General features: G+C 38.7%; 1 protein-coding gene across 5 annotated transcripts in view; it reads left to right on the top strand.

Moving 5' to 3' along the window:
• Positions 1 to 18,793, top strand: part of FMN1 (formin 1) — a 346,645-nt gene that overhangs the window by 303,636 nt on the left and 24,216 nt on the right. For all 5 annotated transcript variants that reach the window (XM_039536556.1, XM_039536557.1, XM_039536558.1 and 2 more), the window contains one exon: positions 13,164 to 13,215. In XM_039536556.1, coding sequence (XP_039392490.1) covers positions 13,164 to 13,215 — 52 coding nt within the window. The remainder of the gene's footprint in view (positions 1 to 13,163; positions 13,216 to 18,793) is intronic.

Here is an 18,793-nt window from a genome sequence, read left to right as displayed (position 1 = left end):
GGTGGTGGAGATGCCCTCAACTTAGTGTGGTGTGACAGTTTTGGTAATTTCTTGAGAAGATTTTCCTTTCCCTGCTATCACCACTTCTGTCTTGCCAGAATTGAGTTTCATCTATTTACTCATATGCTTATCTTGTTCAGGCACCAGACAGTTGGGTGATTATACTATCTGTATTTGGAACAAAGGAGTTGCAGAGCTGTGTTATCTGCATAGTGCTAGCATTAAAGTCCATACCATCTCATGAGCTCCTGTAATGGATTTATATATGTGGAATAAAATGAAGGTGGAGGCAGATTGAGTCTGTGAGTATTCTGCAAGAGAGAGCTTTTTTGAGGAAACAGGGGAGGAGGTGTTTGTTGCTGTTGGATTGTTTTGGTTTTTGGTGCTGTTGCTGACATAGAAGCAACATAAGCAGTACTGATGAAGAGCTTCTAATTCAGTTGTTCAATTTTTTATTATGAAATATATTCACCACCAGGTGTATATACAACTCCCATTATTGTGATTAGAGGAGTAAGTACCCTTTATAGATATTGTGTTTGTTTGAAGAATCTCCACCTGCCTCTTTTTTAGGATATCCATAGAATGTAGGAGATTTCAGAATAAATTATCCTCGTTCATCACAGTCTATAGATCACAGTAAACATTTTAAGTAATGTATTTAAATTAAAGGACTCTGTCAATTTGAAATACAGTCAGATTCAAAAGTAAGGTAAAGTTAGTTCTATTTATACACCTGCCTTGAGGCCTTCTGCCAGTTTTTGAAATTTTAAACTCACATTTTTTATAAATAGAAGTATTGTCTCCTTTGTTGCTATGTAAAGACAAACACAGACAATGGAAAAACTAACTATATACAATGGTGACAGGTTTCAGAGTGGTAGTCGTGTTAGTCTGTATTAGCAAAAACAACAAGAAGTACTTGTGGCACCTTAGAGACTAACACATTTATTTGGGTATAAGCTTTCATTGGCTAAAACCCAGTTCATCAGATGCATGGAGTGAAAAATACAGTAAGCAGTATATATATACAGCACATGAAAAGATGGGAGTTGCCTTACCAAGTGGGGGGTCAGTGCGAAAGCTTATGCCCACATAAATTTGTTAGTCTCTAAGGTACCACAAGGACTCCTTGTAATATACAATGGGGAAACAGTGAATCTGACTATTCTCAAGGTAGTATCCAATGCACAAAGTAAGCAAGCAGGAACTTCTTTCAATAATCTTACAATTCTACTAATCCTAGGCCATCATAGTAGTATCTGAGCACCTTTCAGCAATGCATCAGGCAACATGACTAACATCTGTCTTGTGTGGTCTGTTCTTTCTCTCATCCTCTACCCAGAGGGAGAATTATATGTGCAGTGTACGGTATTGTTTGTTTGGGGTGTTTTTATGTATACTGTGCTCTGTGTGTTGTATTAGTGAAGAAGAGGTTGGAGAAGTGTGCCTTGAAGTTGGAATGCGACTAGATATTGCTTATAAACATAGCAGGTAAAAAAAAAACCTCAGACAAAGGATACTTTTTTTTTAATTTGTCATCTCTTCAAACATGATTTATTCATAGCTGCCATCTTGCTTTGACATCTGTGTGACTTAGCTGCATTTTCTTTTAGAACATTGTTTCAAACCACAGCATTTTTTCCTTGCAATTAGCCGCTTTCCTCCTCTGTTTAAAAATATATTGTATAAAAGATTTGAAAAATAGATGTTATAAATTAGGATTATAAACAGTGATACTCAGTATTGAATGAAACTATAAACAGTCACAACTTTTAATAGAAAAGGGGGTTATTTTAAGTCTGAAAACAATACTGTAAATACATCATTATAATGATTCTTTCGTCAGACTATCTTGAGTATTTCTCAATGATATTGCGCTTGATAGAGGTGATCTTACATCATACCATTCTTTGTTGGCAAACCTTTAAGTAGAAACTATATAAGACACATAAAAGCTTTTGTGTATATATACAAAAATGTCCTTATTTAATGTATAGGCATTTCTATGGTGAAAGTGAGGTTTAGTGAATAGGGTGCTAGACTCTGGAGTCAAGAGACAGACCTGGATTCTGGTTAAAACTTTGCCATTGACTTGCTGTGTGACCTTGGGCAAGTAACTCAGCCTGTCTCTTCCTCCCTTTCTTGATCAGTAAAATGAGGATGACAATAATACTGGTCCACATTTGCAAAATATATTGATATCTACAGGTGAAAGGTATTGTATAAGTGCTAAGTATTATGTTATCATAGTATCTGAAAAAAGGAAGTTTAAAAAATATTGCTTTTTTCCTATTTAAAGAAAATATTATTTATTTGATGAAATATAAATAAGTTATTTGGACAAAAGAATATTTAGATTTTTTTTTAATTTACCTTTCTTGTGCATTTCTCAGACTCATCCCTAACACTTCAAAGTAGATATTGGCCTTTATAAATAGGATACCCACAGAATCAAAACCTAATTTACAATGCAGACTTTTTCTGAAGTAATTTCTGTTTCTGCTGTGTAAATAATATGAAAAGCTTTTCTTAATAAGGATTCTAGTATGAGTACAATATTTATCAAAACATTTGACAGTCTCAGCAGAAAGGCTAACAAGTCAAGGAATATGGAGACAACAGTTACTTGGGGGGGGGAATTTTGGATATAATACAGTATTACAACTTTTTGTTTTATATATTTTTCCATTATCTGATATTCACATGCTTAATTTTGAGGAATATCTGAACAGTACCAATATCTGCAACTGACATAGTAACACAACTTGTACTGCTAGATATGCTCAGTCTTTTGTGAATTCGCAATTGCTTATCTAAATCTGAATTAGCTAAATCTTCTCCAAATCAGAATTTTTCTGAAATTTTTCTGAATTCACTTTCTGAATTCACTTGATCAGTTCTCACCTTTAGAGATGATCCCTCCATGTCAGCCCTGAGACTTGTAAGCAGGGCAATGTAGAGACATTTGCAGCATTCCTGTTCTGTGGATATATAGAAGACTTCTACCTCAAAGACTGCCCATTTGGCACATTTCACCAGCACTAGATTAAAATTTATAAAAATAAGATTTCACTTTATGGTTGCCCTAGTTTTAAATATAAAAATGCAATATAAACTCTTAGATTCAATTTTATTTTTAAATTGGTTATTTAACTTATCTAATGGCAAAATTGCTTACCAAATCCAATGTTACAAATATTTTATGGTGTCACTTCTTTCCTCTACATGGCAGAACAAAAAGTTGTGGAGGTGGGTAACTGTAAAGCTGCCAAGCAGCACATTTTCAGAAGGTCAAATGCTTCTTCTCAATAATGTAGTTTTTCCATTCATGCTTTTTATCGACAGTCTTTGTTTCTTAAAGAACCTTCAGAGCTTTTTTTTATTTATACAAAAACCTAGCAAAGAAACAGATGTGTCCCATATAAAATATGCAATAAATCTTGTCTCACAAATTCTTTGCTCTGAACTTTCTGACAGAAACTGTCAAATATCCACTTTAATTCTGGTATAAAATGTTCACTTTATGTCATGGCGCCAACCACCATATGCTGGAATAAAGTCAGTAACCAGCAATAAAAAAAGGCAACATAAGCACCTTTGAAACAGTACAAGCAATCAACAGTGAGAAAGGTCTATATAAATCTATGGAGAATTAATCTCAGCTTTGCCACTATCCTGCTGTGCGTTTACAATGAGCCTCTGCTCCCGACCACCAGAAGTGGCTTACTTTGCAAAAGGAGTGTGTCCTAATGAGGGGAAAATGCATGAAAAGGAAAGCAGTAAGTTTTAAACCCCTATTCCTTGGATCACCTAGAAGAGCATGTCCTAGTGTGTTCAAACATGTGGGGCCACTACACATCTCGCATCGCTGTATTTTAGCTGATCATGTGAAACCAATCTTTACTAAGCTCAATCAGCAGAAATGACTTCAGCTTCATAAATCATTGTTATCATCCCACAGGAGGAGGTAACGGTATGGTTTTTCTCTTCTAAAACATTTCAAGCCACTGGTTTCACAAGCTTTTCTGAAATTAGTTTAATTCCATTTGTACAATTACCCATTCTTTACCCATCAGATTGACTGTTGCCTCTGTCTTCCAATTAACTTATTATTTGGATATTTACATCTACCTTATGTTTTAGAGAAGACCTGTTTCTATTGATACTAACAATAATTCATCATGCATTTGAATGTATCACCCTTGCTATAAGAATGTGCTGATCCTTAAAGTTTTCACTTATGCTTACAACAGAAGATTGCAGTTATATTAAATCTGCCTCGTTTATTTTCCCAAACAGAGAACAGATCGATTTTAACCTTATTTTGTTTTAAAGGGATTAGAACTAATTTTCCAGTTCTGTAAACTGTTTGGATACACTTAATCATCTCAAAGAAATTAATCTACATAATCACATTGGAATTAGACCACAGCATTATGTATTTGATACGTTAACAAAATTAAATTAAAGGTTGAATATGTTTCTATTATCCTTAAGTACTAACAGGCTTTAAAAACTATTTACTTTCTGGAATCACAAGAAGAGGGAGTAGTTGATTAATGCCGGCTTACTTGCATTTCAACAGAGTGCAGTTTTAACCAATTTAAGTGAAAGAAGAGTTTGCAGAATTTGATTCTGACTCTTACTATACAATTAATTTTAATAGCTGCAGAATATGGGAATAGAGAAATACAGGATTCTAACGTTAGTCCTGATTTTACAGAAGTGAGGATCATTCTGTGTTCAAGTTAACTGAATAAATAGCCTTCATTATATTTAAAAAGATATTTTTCAGAATATCAATACAAGCACCAGTTAAAGAAAACCTCTAATTTAAAGAAAAATCTTTTAGACAGGAAGTTGAGTAAATACATTATATGCATTTTTTCTTTCTTGAGCTAATCTTTTTCAAGAAGGGAGCTATTTATGTTAAAAGATATCAGAATAATGAATGAACATCATAGAATAACTAGCTCAGTAGTTCATGGCTCTAAAGTTCTAGTAAACTGACCTTAAACACTTCTTCCGGCAAATTTATAGACAGCATTATCACGTTTAAAACAAAGCATAATTTCTTAGTTTCTTTTTTATTACCTCTGATAATAAACACTTTCTCTAATGCGTATTGTTTGAATGTGTTCTGCGATGTATACAGAGTGTATATTGGTGTAATGTATACAGGTAACCACTATTCTTTGGTAATATTAAGAACACTGAACAGTTTTATAGTGTTCTACATGTTCAACAAATAGTCATTAGTTCCCACAACACCCTTTTTGTGTAGGAAGGTAAGTGATGTTAATTCCATCATATGGATAGTGAAACTATGTTAGAGAAATTAAAGCAACTTGTCCAAGGTTGTGGAGAGACTGTTAACAAGAGAAAATTTTGTACACGTTTTTTATATCAGGTGCAGCTGCACTTGTTTTTAAAAACAGTTTATGTATTAGGGTAGACGAAATGAAACTGTTTTCAAAACCGATTCAGAAAAGCATAGTTTAAACCTGGTGGAGGCAAGTCTAAAAATAGTTTTGAACGGTTTCAGTTTGTTTATACTAGCAATTAAACTATTTTGAAGACTGATGTTAAAAATGTGTGCAATATTTTTTTATGTAGACAAAGCCAAATAATCAGGCAGAGGGCAAACAGAATTAGAACCCAGGTCCTTCTGCCTACAGTTGTGTGCCTAATTCATTAGAGTGTGCTTTCTCTCACAAATGGGACAGATCAATTATAACTGTTATTTTATACTTCAAATGTGTTTTTAATCGGCAGAGATCGTAACTATTTGAGAGAGATTTCAATTATTAAAAAAATCCATTTTAAACCTACAACTACAGCCAAATAAGTCGAATTATCTTCAACTGAAGCATCAAGAGTAACTGAAAATCCAACAGTTCAAAGACCAGAAGTGACCCCTGTGATCATCTAGTCTGACATCCTGTATAACACAAGCCATAGAACTTCCCCAAAATCATTACTGTTTGAACTACAACATGTCTTTTTTAAAAAATAACCAATCTTGATTAACAAGTTGCCAGTGATGGAAAAATCCACCACAACCTTTAATAAATTCTTTCAAGGGTTAATTACTCTCACAGTTAAAAATGTGTGCCTTATTTCTAGTCTGAATTTGTGTAGCTTCAGCTTCTAGCCACTAGATCTTCTTATACCTGTGTAAAAATAGTTGTTTGTGCACACAGTTTTGCATACCTAAAATAATTCTCCCAGTTGTGTGCGGCATATCACATTTTCCCAAATATCAGGGAGAAATTGTTATGCTCAGTTGCAAATTGATCAATGCTTTCTTGCTCATAAACGCAGTAACATTTATTAACATTTATTTCCCACCCCCTCCGAAAAGTATTGTTTAAAAGTCAGATTTTGTTTTCTAAATAAGATGATTCATGACTGGATAACTTTTTTTTTTTAGCTTACATCACTGAAGTATGGTCTGAATGTATTAGTCTGATAGGCTAGAATACATTCAAGACATATAATGTAGATATGATGAAGAACTGATATGTAATTTCAATGCTAGCTGTTCTAGTTTGAGTTTAAAAACTTAGTTCCAATTCAGTAAATTATCCAAAGAGAATTAATCAAATAGTGAACAGCAGAAAAACAAGTATTAAGAACCTGTAAGTAAGTAAATTTCTCATTTTTTTTTAAATCTTACATTTTAAGCCATAGGATAGGAACTATTTGCATAGGAATGGTGAGGGTTATTACATGAAATAATCTGCAGCTATCTCAAGTTTAGGTGTGATCTAGTCAAATCTGAAACATTATACATAGTTGGATCTGGTCAGTATCTGAATGGGAACCTCTCAGAAACAAACAAACAAAAATAAAAGTTTTAAAAAATCAGGTATTGTAAGTTTTCTCTAATGTTTGTTGTATTCACTAGTAGAGTCTAGTCTTAGCTAGGAAGCTTTCTAGAGTAGGGCCTGTATCTTCCTGTTTGTATAGTACCTAACTCAATGGTACACATAATAAATAATAAGAAGAATACTGAAGAAAATCAAGTCTTTCCACAGGCAACACTAGAAATACAGGTTATCTTGCATGTTCTTTTTCTTCCAGTATCTCCTCATAAAAAATATCCATTAGGTAATTCAGAATGAGTTTAGTTTGTTGATTTCATTTGATATTTTTGTTTTACTTTTCTGGTGTGAAGTAACAATAATCCTTTTCTGTAACTGATCCCACTGTTATTTCTGAGCACTTCTGTGTCCTGTTGTTAGTGTACATCTTCTAAGTATCGTGTATTAAGTACTGTGTTCTGTAAAAGAAAAGTGAATGCCTTCTGAAGTTGTATGAATCCCATGTGAAGTATAAAATCTCCCTTTGTCTCATTAGGAAAACTGGGTTTCTCCATTTGTAACAATACAATAACATCCACTTCCTTAGTGGGCATCCTATTGGTTTGTGTCTATCATGCTGGGTTTTTAAAACCAAGTATATTTAAATTTAACAATATAAAAATGCAAAGAGGATATTCTAATTCCTCTTCCTACTTTCTGTTTTTAAATCCTACTGCCTTCAGATGTGTACTCATAAAAAATTGCTCAATTGCACTTGAAATACTTGTAAATGTTTTTTTTAAATAATTGTTTCCCATTCATTAGTTTGAATGCACATTTAAACCAGATTTCAAGAACTTTACATTTTCAGAAGCACCAGACATTTTAATATGAACATTTCTTGTTTGTTGTAGTATCGGAACTGTCAACCTCTAGCAGTTATTCACTATATTCAAGGTCCTTCATATTGTACTTGTCAACAGTGAAGTAGATTATTAGTAAAAAGGATTAAAGGAACCTACATAAAATTTTATTTAAGAACGTACTGCATAAGCTTGCCAAGTCATACACAGTTAACTAGCATCAGTTAATTAATACACACACTGTATTTCTTAGGTTGGTTGAAAACTAGAGATGGTCCATGGTGGTGATGATAAATCAAAGTGGTTGAGTAACTTTGGCGGATGTAAAAAAATAACCATACCACTGAATGCTGACTTACATGGAGTAAAAATAGTAAACCTGCCAAATTAAAAAAAAATCTGATCTAAATTATTAGGATTCATACCATACAATTAATCTATTGGTACACGTGTTTAAAATGACAGAAGGAAGCACAATATAATTAGAATATTCTGTAACCAAAGTGATTAATTTCTGATTATGGGACTGTGCCCTGAGCATGCAATTCCACTCTGTTATCATGTCTCCTTCCCTCAACCTCACCCTCACTCCCCACCAGTACTGACTTCTAGCATTTTTTTCTTAGGGATGGGAGTGAGGGTTGATCCCTCCAGGCCTGGGGGAAAGGGAAGAGACTTCAGGCAGATCTATAAAGGGACTTTTAGGCACCTCAGTCCCAGTTTTAAGCACTACTGCAATACACAAGCAGCAAAGAGTCCTGTGGCACCTTATAGACTAACAGACGTATTGGAGCATGAGCTTTCGTGGGTGAATACCCACGTCATTGGATGCATGCATTCACCCACGAAAACTCATGCTCCAATACATCTGTTAGTCTATAAGGTGCCACAGGACTCTTAGTCTGGATCTGTAAAAGCAGCAAACATGGCTACCCCTCTGATACTTGCAATACACAAAACACCCTCCCAGCTGCCATCTAACCCTGTGGTGCCTGAACTCACATGGTGCCTAAGTTTCTGCCTCTGGGCACTCACACTGCTGCCTCACTCTAGGGGTATGTCCACACTTATAATGCTACACCGGTGTCACTGTCACTTCAGTGTAGACACTCACTACAGCGATGAGAGGGGTTTTCCTATTGCTTTAGTTAAAACACCTTCCCAAATGGTGGTAGCTAGGTTGAAGAAAAAATTCTTCCATCGACCTAGCGCTGTACGCACCAATGGTTAGGTCGGCCTAACTGTGCCTCTCAGGGATGTGGATTTTTCGCACCCTTAAGAGACATAGTGACGCCAATGTTAGCTTTCAGTGTAGACAAGCTCTAGGTGTTGAGATGCCTGTCTCACATCTAAGCCCCAGTGTGATCCACAAATTGGGGGAAGATAGGTGGAGGATCGCCTATCTTCCCTTTGTGGCCTGGTCCAGTAGGCATGCTCTGAGCCTAACGCCACACAAAATGGCCTGGGGAAGGGACAGAGGAGGAGGAAGAGGCAGCTTCCTTTGTAACTTTTAGCCCAGTGGTTAGGGTACCTACCCATGATATGGCAAGGGATTTCCCATCTTTTGGGTGAGTGCCTTAGCCAGTGAACTACAGAGTGATTCTCACTCTCTCTGGCCCAATTAAATGCAGTTCTTTAATGAAGTGGAATGTTTCAACAAGAGATATATGGAGAGACCCACATCAGACTATCCCAGTATTCCAGTGGCTAGAACATTCCTGCCTCCCAAGAGATGGGAGCCCCTGTTTTAATCCCTTCTCATCAAGCAGAGGTGGGAATTGAACTAAGGCCTCCCACATCTCAGCTGAGTTCCCTAACCACTGGGCTAAAGATTGTAAGGGAGGCCTTACCTTAACCACCTTCTCCCCATTTTGTATGGAGTTAGGTGCCTGCTTAGCTAATTATCACAATAAACTACATAGGCACCTAAGATGCCAGAGTCTAGAAGAGGGGTTCCCAGCTACACAAAGTGCAAGCAGAGATAGGCACCTCCTTGCAGCCTAGACTTAGGCATCTAAGTCCATGAGAGGGGTGTGGGTTTAGGACACATTCCTCTTGTCAGCATCTCCCATTGGCTAGGTTTCGGTGGCTCCCTGCGAAGCATGCTGGATTTTGTGGATTGCATTCTGGGGTTCCTGTCTCTCCGAATTCATTGTGTGGGGAGCCTAGGCACATAAATTCAGACTTTATGGATTCCATTGTTATTCCAGTGATTTTCTAGGCACCTAAAAAAAGTGCCTAGATGCCTGAGTGTTGCAATGTCAAAATCCCTTCTGGATCCAGCCTTCTAGCATAGCTGCCTTCTCTTAAGGGTATGTCTGCACAGGATAAAAAAACCTGTGGCACAACCATGGCTGGCCCATGTCTCGGACTTGGCAGCAGGGCTAAAAATGGCTGTGTCCCCATTTGGGCTCAGGCTGGAGTCTGAGCTCTGGGACTCTCCACCACAACAGGCCTGAACACCTACACTGTGACTTTTCAGTCCTGGAGCCTGACTCCCGCAAGCCTGAAGCAGCTGACCAGGGCCAGCCACGGGTTTTTTTATCCCTGTGTAGACATACCCTAAGTGGTGAATAGCTGGTGAAGGAGATGCTGAGTGTCTCAGGTAGAGGTGTGTTTTGTGGTGAGAAGCAGTATTATGGGAGGAGGGCAGGAGAATGTCTCCTCTCTACCTAAACTATTTAAATAGAGTTGTACCTGGGTTTCACTTTCATGATGTAGCCTGTACAGAGCCACCCGGTAGGAAGTGTGTGCCTGACTCTATTGCCATAGAATCTTTTTGCACAGAACTGGGTTAGGGTCTGTGCACTCTTCCCCTGCGCCCAACAGTCTGTTGACAGAGGACATAAACACCTGGCCACTTCTGACAGTCCCCCACTTCCTCTCTATCTAATACCTGCTGCACTCACAACACCTTAACCTCTCCCTTTGACTCAGAGTAGTCAGCTCTTCTTCCTTTGTGCAGTTAAAAAGCTTGCTACAAATAGTTACAGGATTAGTTTAGAGTAGGGATAGTTATATCCTAACCCCCCACGGCACATCCCGCCCGCCAGTGGGCCCTGTGGATCAGCACCTTCCCCTCCCTCCCTGCACCTCCTGCCCGCCACAAACAGTGGTTTCGCAGCATGCAGGAGGCTGGGGAGGAGCGAGGAAGTGGCGCGCTCAGGGGCGGAACTGGATGGGAAGAGGCCAGGTGGGGTGGAGTGGGGGCGGGAAGAGGCGGAGTGTGGGTGGGGCATTGGGGGAAGCAGTAGAGTGGGGCAGGGGGGATCTAGCAACTCCTGGCAGTTTGGAAAGTCAGCGCCTGTGAATTTATTACGAAAGTTTCATACACATAAATCATAAGAGTCCCACAACCATAATCTAGATTTCCTCCAGCATAGTCCAACAGTACATACAACATACAGTCTCAACATCTCTGTCCCAGCAGTAAGAGAGGTTTTCCCCAGCCAGTAAGCCAGGTGCTTTGAATGTCAACTTCCCTGGAGTGCAACCACTGGAGTGCAACTTCGTTTTTCCCAGTGGCAACCCCCACAGCTTTTCTGCTGGGAGCATCCTAACCAGTGAAGCATCCCTCACTCTCCTTGGCCTCTCACGGTTTGGGTCCAGCTGGCTGGCTCTGTAGATGTCAGGGGTAAGCCCCTTCACTGTTCTCCTGTCTTCAGCCCTCTCTGGCCCTTGGCTCTGGTTCTCCAGCTTAGAACCAGCAGGCAATTCTCCTCTGCTGACCCTTCAGCCCTGCTCTGGCTTTGAGATGCCAGCCAGCAAACCCCTCCTACTGCTTTCCTGAACTTCCGCCTTCTCCTAGGTCCCAAACATACAATCTCCTGTACAATTCCTCCCTCTTCCCAGGGAGGGCCTGCAGCAAGCTTTCTCTTCTCCACAACTTCCCCACAAAGACCTTTGTCAGTTTCCTGACTGATTCTTTCCAGGACTGTCTGACCTTTTATGTCCCCCAGGTGCTGCTCCACCCTCTTAGTTGGCCAAATGGGGGCACCTGCTCGGGCACAGAGGTGCTGGTCCTATTGCTTGTACTGGGGCCAGCCGTCTTGTGACACACTGTATTAACCACATTGGTTTAAAAGCCAATTTAAATTAAACCAATCTAACTTTCTTTTGTAGACAAGCCATTAATCAGTTTTAATTCAAACCTTTAGCTGTTTGGATGTACGTTTATGTGGACAAATATTTTGGATTAAGAGTGATTTATTTTGATTTAATTTAAATAGTTAAAATCAACTTACATCCAAATGGGACATATTTAAGCTGAAATAAGAGTGTCTACACACAGACTTGCAGAATAACAAAAGCTGTGAATTAAAACCAGTTTTCGCCTTCTCTGTATGCAGCAGTACACTAGTTTACCTTTTCAGTTTTTAAATGGTTTAGTTAAATGGATGCAAACCCCTGTGTAGATATCTTTATTTTAGTTTAAGAATGGTTTAGTTTGGTTTATCTTAATTCAAACTGAATATAAGCAAGTATACAGTGCAGGTTTTGTCTACACTTAAATTCACTGTACACACGAACATAGGAGAAGCGTACAAGATTTGAAAACATCAGGCTACTTTTAGTATCTCAGATGGGTATTCAGCAACTGAAGCACCCAAAATCACTTGTCACTTTTAAAAATCTTGGCCATGGTTTTTCAAAAGCAAGTATACACTGTACATTGTAATTCTGGGACATATATTTCCACTTTGTCAGCTTCCTGAACAAAGTGTAATATGAGTGTGAAATGGATGAAGTTATTAACTATTCTTTAGTGTCTATTCAGCAACATCCAATGGTACGTCCTGTAAGAACAGATTACGGGTATATCTACACAGCACTTTCGTTAAAACTTTTGTTTTGTTTTGTTCGTCATAGACGAGTCACAGGCAATAAACAAAAAGTCACGGAAGCCCGTGACCTGTCCCTGATTTTTACTAAAAACATCCTTGACAAAATGGGGAGGGAAGATCCAGCACCCTGCTGCACCCTCACCCCCACCACCTCCACAGTGGCTGGAAGCTGCAGGGACCCCATTGCCCAGTGGCTGGGAGGGGTCCCCCTCTACCCTGCAGAGCTGGGAGCTGCTGGGGGGGGCTCTGCCAGTGGTGGAGTCTAGGGAGCTTTGGGGGCCCCCAGCCGCTGAGCAGCTCCAGAGTCCCTCTGCCGCCCACGGATGCTGGGCAGCTGCAGGGTCCTCAATATCACGGAGGTCACTGGAAGTCACAGATTCTGTGACCTCTGTGACATAATCTTAGCCTTAAATATGGTGGACTAACTATTTTAGACATTACTTTCAAAATCTCAGTATTCCCTACTGAAAAAGTCACTTATTAAAAATATGGGCCATAGCTGAAAAATAATGAAATGTTTATTGTTATCCGTAATATGCAAGCCCTCAAACCTGAACATAAAAAAAATGTGTACTATAAAGAATAATTTAAAATAAAGTACAATAGTCAGACCCTTATTTAAAATACCAATATTTTTCCATTTGCAGCTAAAGAAGAACATAAGACAGAAGAGAGCTGTTTGGAAAATGCACAAAAAAGGTAAGTTCTCCAGTCCTTTCAAACAGATATTTGACCAAAATGAAATATGTTATTGATCCTAGGAATTCAACAGGAATTAAATAGGAAAGGCTACTGTAGTTCAAAACAGTACTCAGTGTCATACTAGGATGTGAAACAAGTTATTTGAACCAAATAATCTACTGAATATGCAGTTTTAATTTTTTTTCCATCAGTGAGTTGAATCTTGGTCTCTCATAATAATTTAATAAAGAATTCACTTCTTTATTCAGTGAAAATGTATTGAGGTGCCATTTTACTCATACACCATCTAGATTGCAAAATAGACCATACTGGAAGCTTGTGAAATTTAAAAAATGTTAATGTAAGAGCATTTACCCATGTCATATTTTGGTAACAGGAGACAGGCATAAGGAGGAAAAATCAGTGAAGTTGATAGTTTCAAAATAGATCACAGATTGTAATACTTGTTAAGTTTTGTTCATGTGAAGCTTCTACCTTCAGTATTACTGTATGCTAGCTATACAACTACTTGTAAATGAACTGAATGAGGCAAATTTTAGTTGTTAGCATTTTTAGTAGCTTTGTGGTGACAATATTGTCTGGCTCTTATACATGAAAAATGTTAGATTTATTCTTATCTATAAAAACTACAGTTTTGGCTTATGTTCTTTGCGGGGGTTTTGCAATATTCAAATAAGATTCAATAAGCTCTAACTTGTTTAGGAGAATAGAGTTTACACAGGATAAAATATTTACTTTTCTTCAGAAGTTTTGAAGGGCACACATAAAAAACCCAAGCAATAGACAACATCAGACATGACATCTCTAATCTGGAAAAAATACTGTAGATACTCGTTCATAAGCCAATTTTTTGGGGTAAAAAGGTGAAGCATCAAAGAGTGGGGGTCGGCTTATCAATGGGTCTACACCAAAAGTTGATGATTTTAAGCTTTTTTGAATTATTGAATTGAATATCTAATACATTGTCATTATAGATCGGGGTCGACAAACTTTGTCTCCCGGCCCGTCAGGGTAAGCCACTGGTGGACCGGGACATTTTGTTTACCTGGAGCATTCGCAGGCACACAGCCCCACAGCTCCCACTAGCCACAGTTCGCTGTTCCCAGCCAATGGGAGCTCAAGGAAGTGGCAGCATGTCCCTTGGCCCATGCCACTTCCCGCAGCTCCCATTGGCTGGGAATGGCAAACCGCAGCCACTGGGACTTGAGTGGCTCCATGCCTGCGGACACCAGGGGCGGCTCCAGACACCAGCACGCAAAGCGTGTGCTTGGGGCAGCAAGCCGCGGGGGGCGCTCTGCCGGTCGCCACGAGGGCGGCAGGCAGGTTGCCTTCAGCGGCATGCTTGAGGAGGGTCCACTGGTCCCGTGGCTTCGGTGGACCTCCCACAGGCGTGCCGCCGAATCCGCGGGATCAGGGACCTCCCGCAGGCAAGCCGCCAAGGGCAGCCTGCCTGCAGTGTTTGGGGCAGCAAAATACCTAGAGCCGCCCCTGGCAGACACTCCAGGTAAACAAAACGTCCCTGCCTGCCAGAAGTTTACTCTGACAGGCCGGGAGCCAAAGTTTGCCAACTCCTGAAATATAGGGTCGACTTATGAAAGGGTCCCACAGTTTTTGCCATTTTTATCTATCCATCTTTGGGGGTCAGCTTATAAACAAACAAGATAATGAACAAGTATATACGGTATTTAGCCAAAAATTTTATGTGCAAGGCCATTATTACAAACAAACAGCAAAGCACGGGTATATTGCAATGCTTCTTGTCTCACTCCCAAGCCTAGAATTATCTCTTTGGGAAAGTGCAGCCAGATCTTCAATGTCCAAATGAGGTTAGGAGCTTGTCTTAAGATATCATCTGAAAGACAGGTGTAGATTTGTCAGCATAAATTTTGTCCTGATGAGAAATAGCATATTCATCTTTATTGTTGCCTCCGTGTGTGTGCATTGTTTTATATGCTCATCTTGCAGGCTTGAGATGTATAGCTGATATGCAAAATTGGAAAACATAGCATTTGAAAATGCTTTCATCTAAAACTGTTCAGAGTTACTGTGTCTCTTTTTCTTTTTCTCTCATGACTAACTGAAATTTTACATACAAGAATTTTCTGTTTTCCTTCTTAAAATGCAGTCAAATCTACTTCTGGTGTTATTCGCTATCAAATCATTCGCTGTTACAATTGTTGTATCTATGTAGCTCTAAAATAAAAGCCTTGCTGCTCTGAGTTTAAAATGATGGATGGGTGTTTACTAAAGTATTCCCATCTGTAGCTGTTAATTATTCTTTTCAATGTCCTAATATTAAGTGTGGAGATTGAAGGTGATTTAAAGTAGCAAAGAGATAGTAATTCCCCATTACCAATAGTGCTTGAAAAAGAAAATATAGATCTGGACACTCAGCTTGCGTGAATGAGCATAGCTCTGTTGAAGACAATGGAAATATGTCAGTATACCCCAGCTAAAGGTCTGGCTCAGGGTCTTTAGAATTTAAAAGTATAAAATTAAGATAAATGTTATACAGTCTAATTTTATTTGTACTGATCTATTGCTAGTTATATAAGACATGGCAGAGTCCTGGGTGTTTAAGTTGTTTATCTGTGATGTATTTTATCAAAAATTACTGTTATGGACTTTCAACCTTAATTCCATTTTAACAGTTTCTTGTTTCAGAGTTTCTTTGCATTTTTTAACCTATTCAAAATGTCATACACGAACAGTAAACAAAGAAAATCCTACCACGTGATATTTGTAATGATTTGAATCCATGCAATATCAGCCTTAAATCATTTGAGAAATCATTTTAACTATTAGGGTGAGATTCCCAGTTACATTCTAGCTGCTTTGCACCATTCTGCTGCAGAGCAAAGCAGCTAGAGGTACTGATAAATTGACCCTTACTTTGCAATTGGCTGATTGGTTTTAGTTATCTGGGAAACTGGTTTGTTTTAATTATTTAAAAAATCTATAGGAAAATGTGCCAAGTAATCCTCCAGGATATGAAAGGATGTAGTTGAAAGGATCTAGTATTCACTTTTAATGGGTAATAGTTATTTATAAAACCCTGGAGGCAGACTGGGCAGCAGAAGGCACAAGGTAGGTGAGAGCAGGGCTATGTAGGAGGGAGGGGTGATAGAGGATGAAATTGGGAAGAGGGGAAGGTGGGGGGGGATTCAGTGGAAATGTTGAGGGTGGATGGATAGGCCAGGAATTTACTTTGGGGCCTGAGGTAGGGAACTGTGTTAGTGCAACTGGTGCTGCATGAAGGTGGAACCTTAGAAGGAATTGTCTCCCTCCTATGATGGTTCCTCTTTTGCTCCTGCCTCAGCTCCCCTAGCAGGAGATGCACAGTTAGGGCAACCAGATTTCCTTAACTCTGCCCTGTAGCGATACCATGCTATCAACTTTTAATTCTGATTAAGGCATTTTAGAATCTGTGATCCTAGATTATGCTAAACTGATTTTTAAAGATGCATCAGCTATTTGTTTTTCTGTTTCCCCCTCACTCCCACCCTCTCCCATAATTCTGATGGTTTGAAAATATGAATTATTAACCTTAAATAATTTTCTAATTTTTAACTCTTGTTCATATTCACCACTGTGCTCTTGCTACTCAATGCCACTCTGTAGAAGCACAAATAGCCAAAGTATACTGACCGGTTCAATTGAATTTCCAGTTGCTTGATTTTGCAAAGCAGCTACACAGTATATGCTCTGGCTTCCCCAGAGTAACTGCTGTAATTTTGAGGAAGATACTCTGTATTTTTCATACATAGCAAAGTGTATAAAGCCCTGCTTTAAGTGCAAAACTCAACCTTAACCATGGGGCTAGATATACATGGGGCTAGATACACACAAAAAATTTGGCAACCCTCAGCATCACCATTCTTAATTCTAAAAGCCTAGATTAGGCCTCTAGGCTCCTTATACAATGAATAGAGGGAGAAAGGTGCATCAGAATGAGATTGACAAAATCCAGCATGCTAGGTAGCTCTTCACCTAAACTAGCCAATGGGAGATGCCAAGACAAGGAGTGAGTGCTAAGCCCCATCCTTCTTTTGGAGATAAACATCTAAATCCAAGCTTCAGGGAGGCACTTGGGATTCTCAGTTGCAAACCCTCTATTAGAGTTAGGTGCCTATGCTGTTACTGAAAGAAATCCTGGGGTTAGGGAAGGCTGTTTAGTGTATGCTCACCTATAGGGGCCCAAGCCACTAAATGTACTAAGAGTTTGCCTACCAGATTGGACCCTGGAAGTGAGTTAGACAGAGAAATGCTTGTCTTTCCCCAGTTTGTAAATCACTCTGGGATGTGTGTCTGGACACCTGGTGTGGAGTTGCTGTGTCATGCACATTGACAGAAACATAGGTGCCCAGGAAAATTTTACTACAAACATATAGGCACTTTGTGAGTTTAGGCACCTACAGGATTTGGTGGCAGCTGAATGAGGGATTTGTGAATTCCAGTGGGAACTGATTCTGGGATTTAGGTGTCTAAAGTGTCGGGTAGGCACCTAAGTCCTTTTGTGAATCTATCCCATAATGTGGATCTATGTAAATGAATCCGCTAATACAGGATGAGATATCTGCCCAAAGATGAGTTGAAGGCCATTTGTTGAACTTAAATTTTATTGTTTGTAGACCATGTACAATTTTTTAAAAACCTTTTATTTTAAAAAGCTTAATTCTTGAATACAGGAAGCTAAAAACCATCGATAGATGTTAATAAGCACATTACTTCCCTTTCCCCAAATGTAGTTGGAGTTTCAAGAAAAGTGAATTCTCTTGAAAGATTTTCTTATGTTGCCTTTGCTGTTAAGCCATGATATTGTTTTTAATCATTATCAGCAAAACTACCCTGACAGATATTTTTAATTTGGAAAAAAAACTGATTCAACCTTAACAAAAGCAAAAAGAATTTGTAGATTCTATTGTTTCAGGTTGGACACCTCATAATCATGATCATGGAATCAATTACCTGTTTATCTATGAAATGTGATACCATAATGGTTCAAATGCATATTGCACAATAACTTAAAACACCACAAAACTATGTTCAACAGGAAAAGAGTTTTTTAGAAATACTCAGATACACTGCAAAAATGCGTTTGCTGTAATATAGAATAGTAAAGTATTACAACACTGGCAATAAAACTAGCCTATTATTACTGCTTTTATCAGCTTACTAGCCCCCTGGGAAGGTATGAATCACTTTCATTGTGTTATCTCTTTGCAAACTAGCTATTGGCACTGACTGTGGCATTTGTGCTGCTGCACTGAGCTCCATTAGTACCTGAAAGTCTCTAAACTAGAGATCAGGTGACACTTGATTTCCTTTTTGGTGATAATTATTTCTGGTTTGGCATACAACTCTTCTGTCAGCCTTTAATCAGAAAAATAACACCAAAATAACTACCCTTTCAGCTTTGCAGAATAAAAATGTTAGTTAACAAGTTTAACTTGAAATTCAGGTAAATAAATTATGATTATTAAAAGTGAGTGCCTTTGCTTTCCGTACATGACATACGTCAATGGTGTCTTATGCACACACACAAAAAATTATCCTCCTAGGAGAAAAAAGTAGG

This window comes from Mauremys reevesii, linkage group 4 (genome assembly GCF_016161935.1).
Source record: "Mauremys reevesii isolate NIE-2019 linkage group 4, ASM1616193v1, whole genome shotgun sequence".
Taxonomy (NCBI): Eukaryota; Metazoa; Chordata; order Testudines; family Geoemydidae; genus Mauremys; species Mauremys reevesii.
Note: the sequence above shows the minus strand (reverse complement) of the source record. Positions and strands in the feature narration are given on the sequence as shown.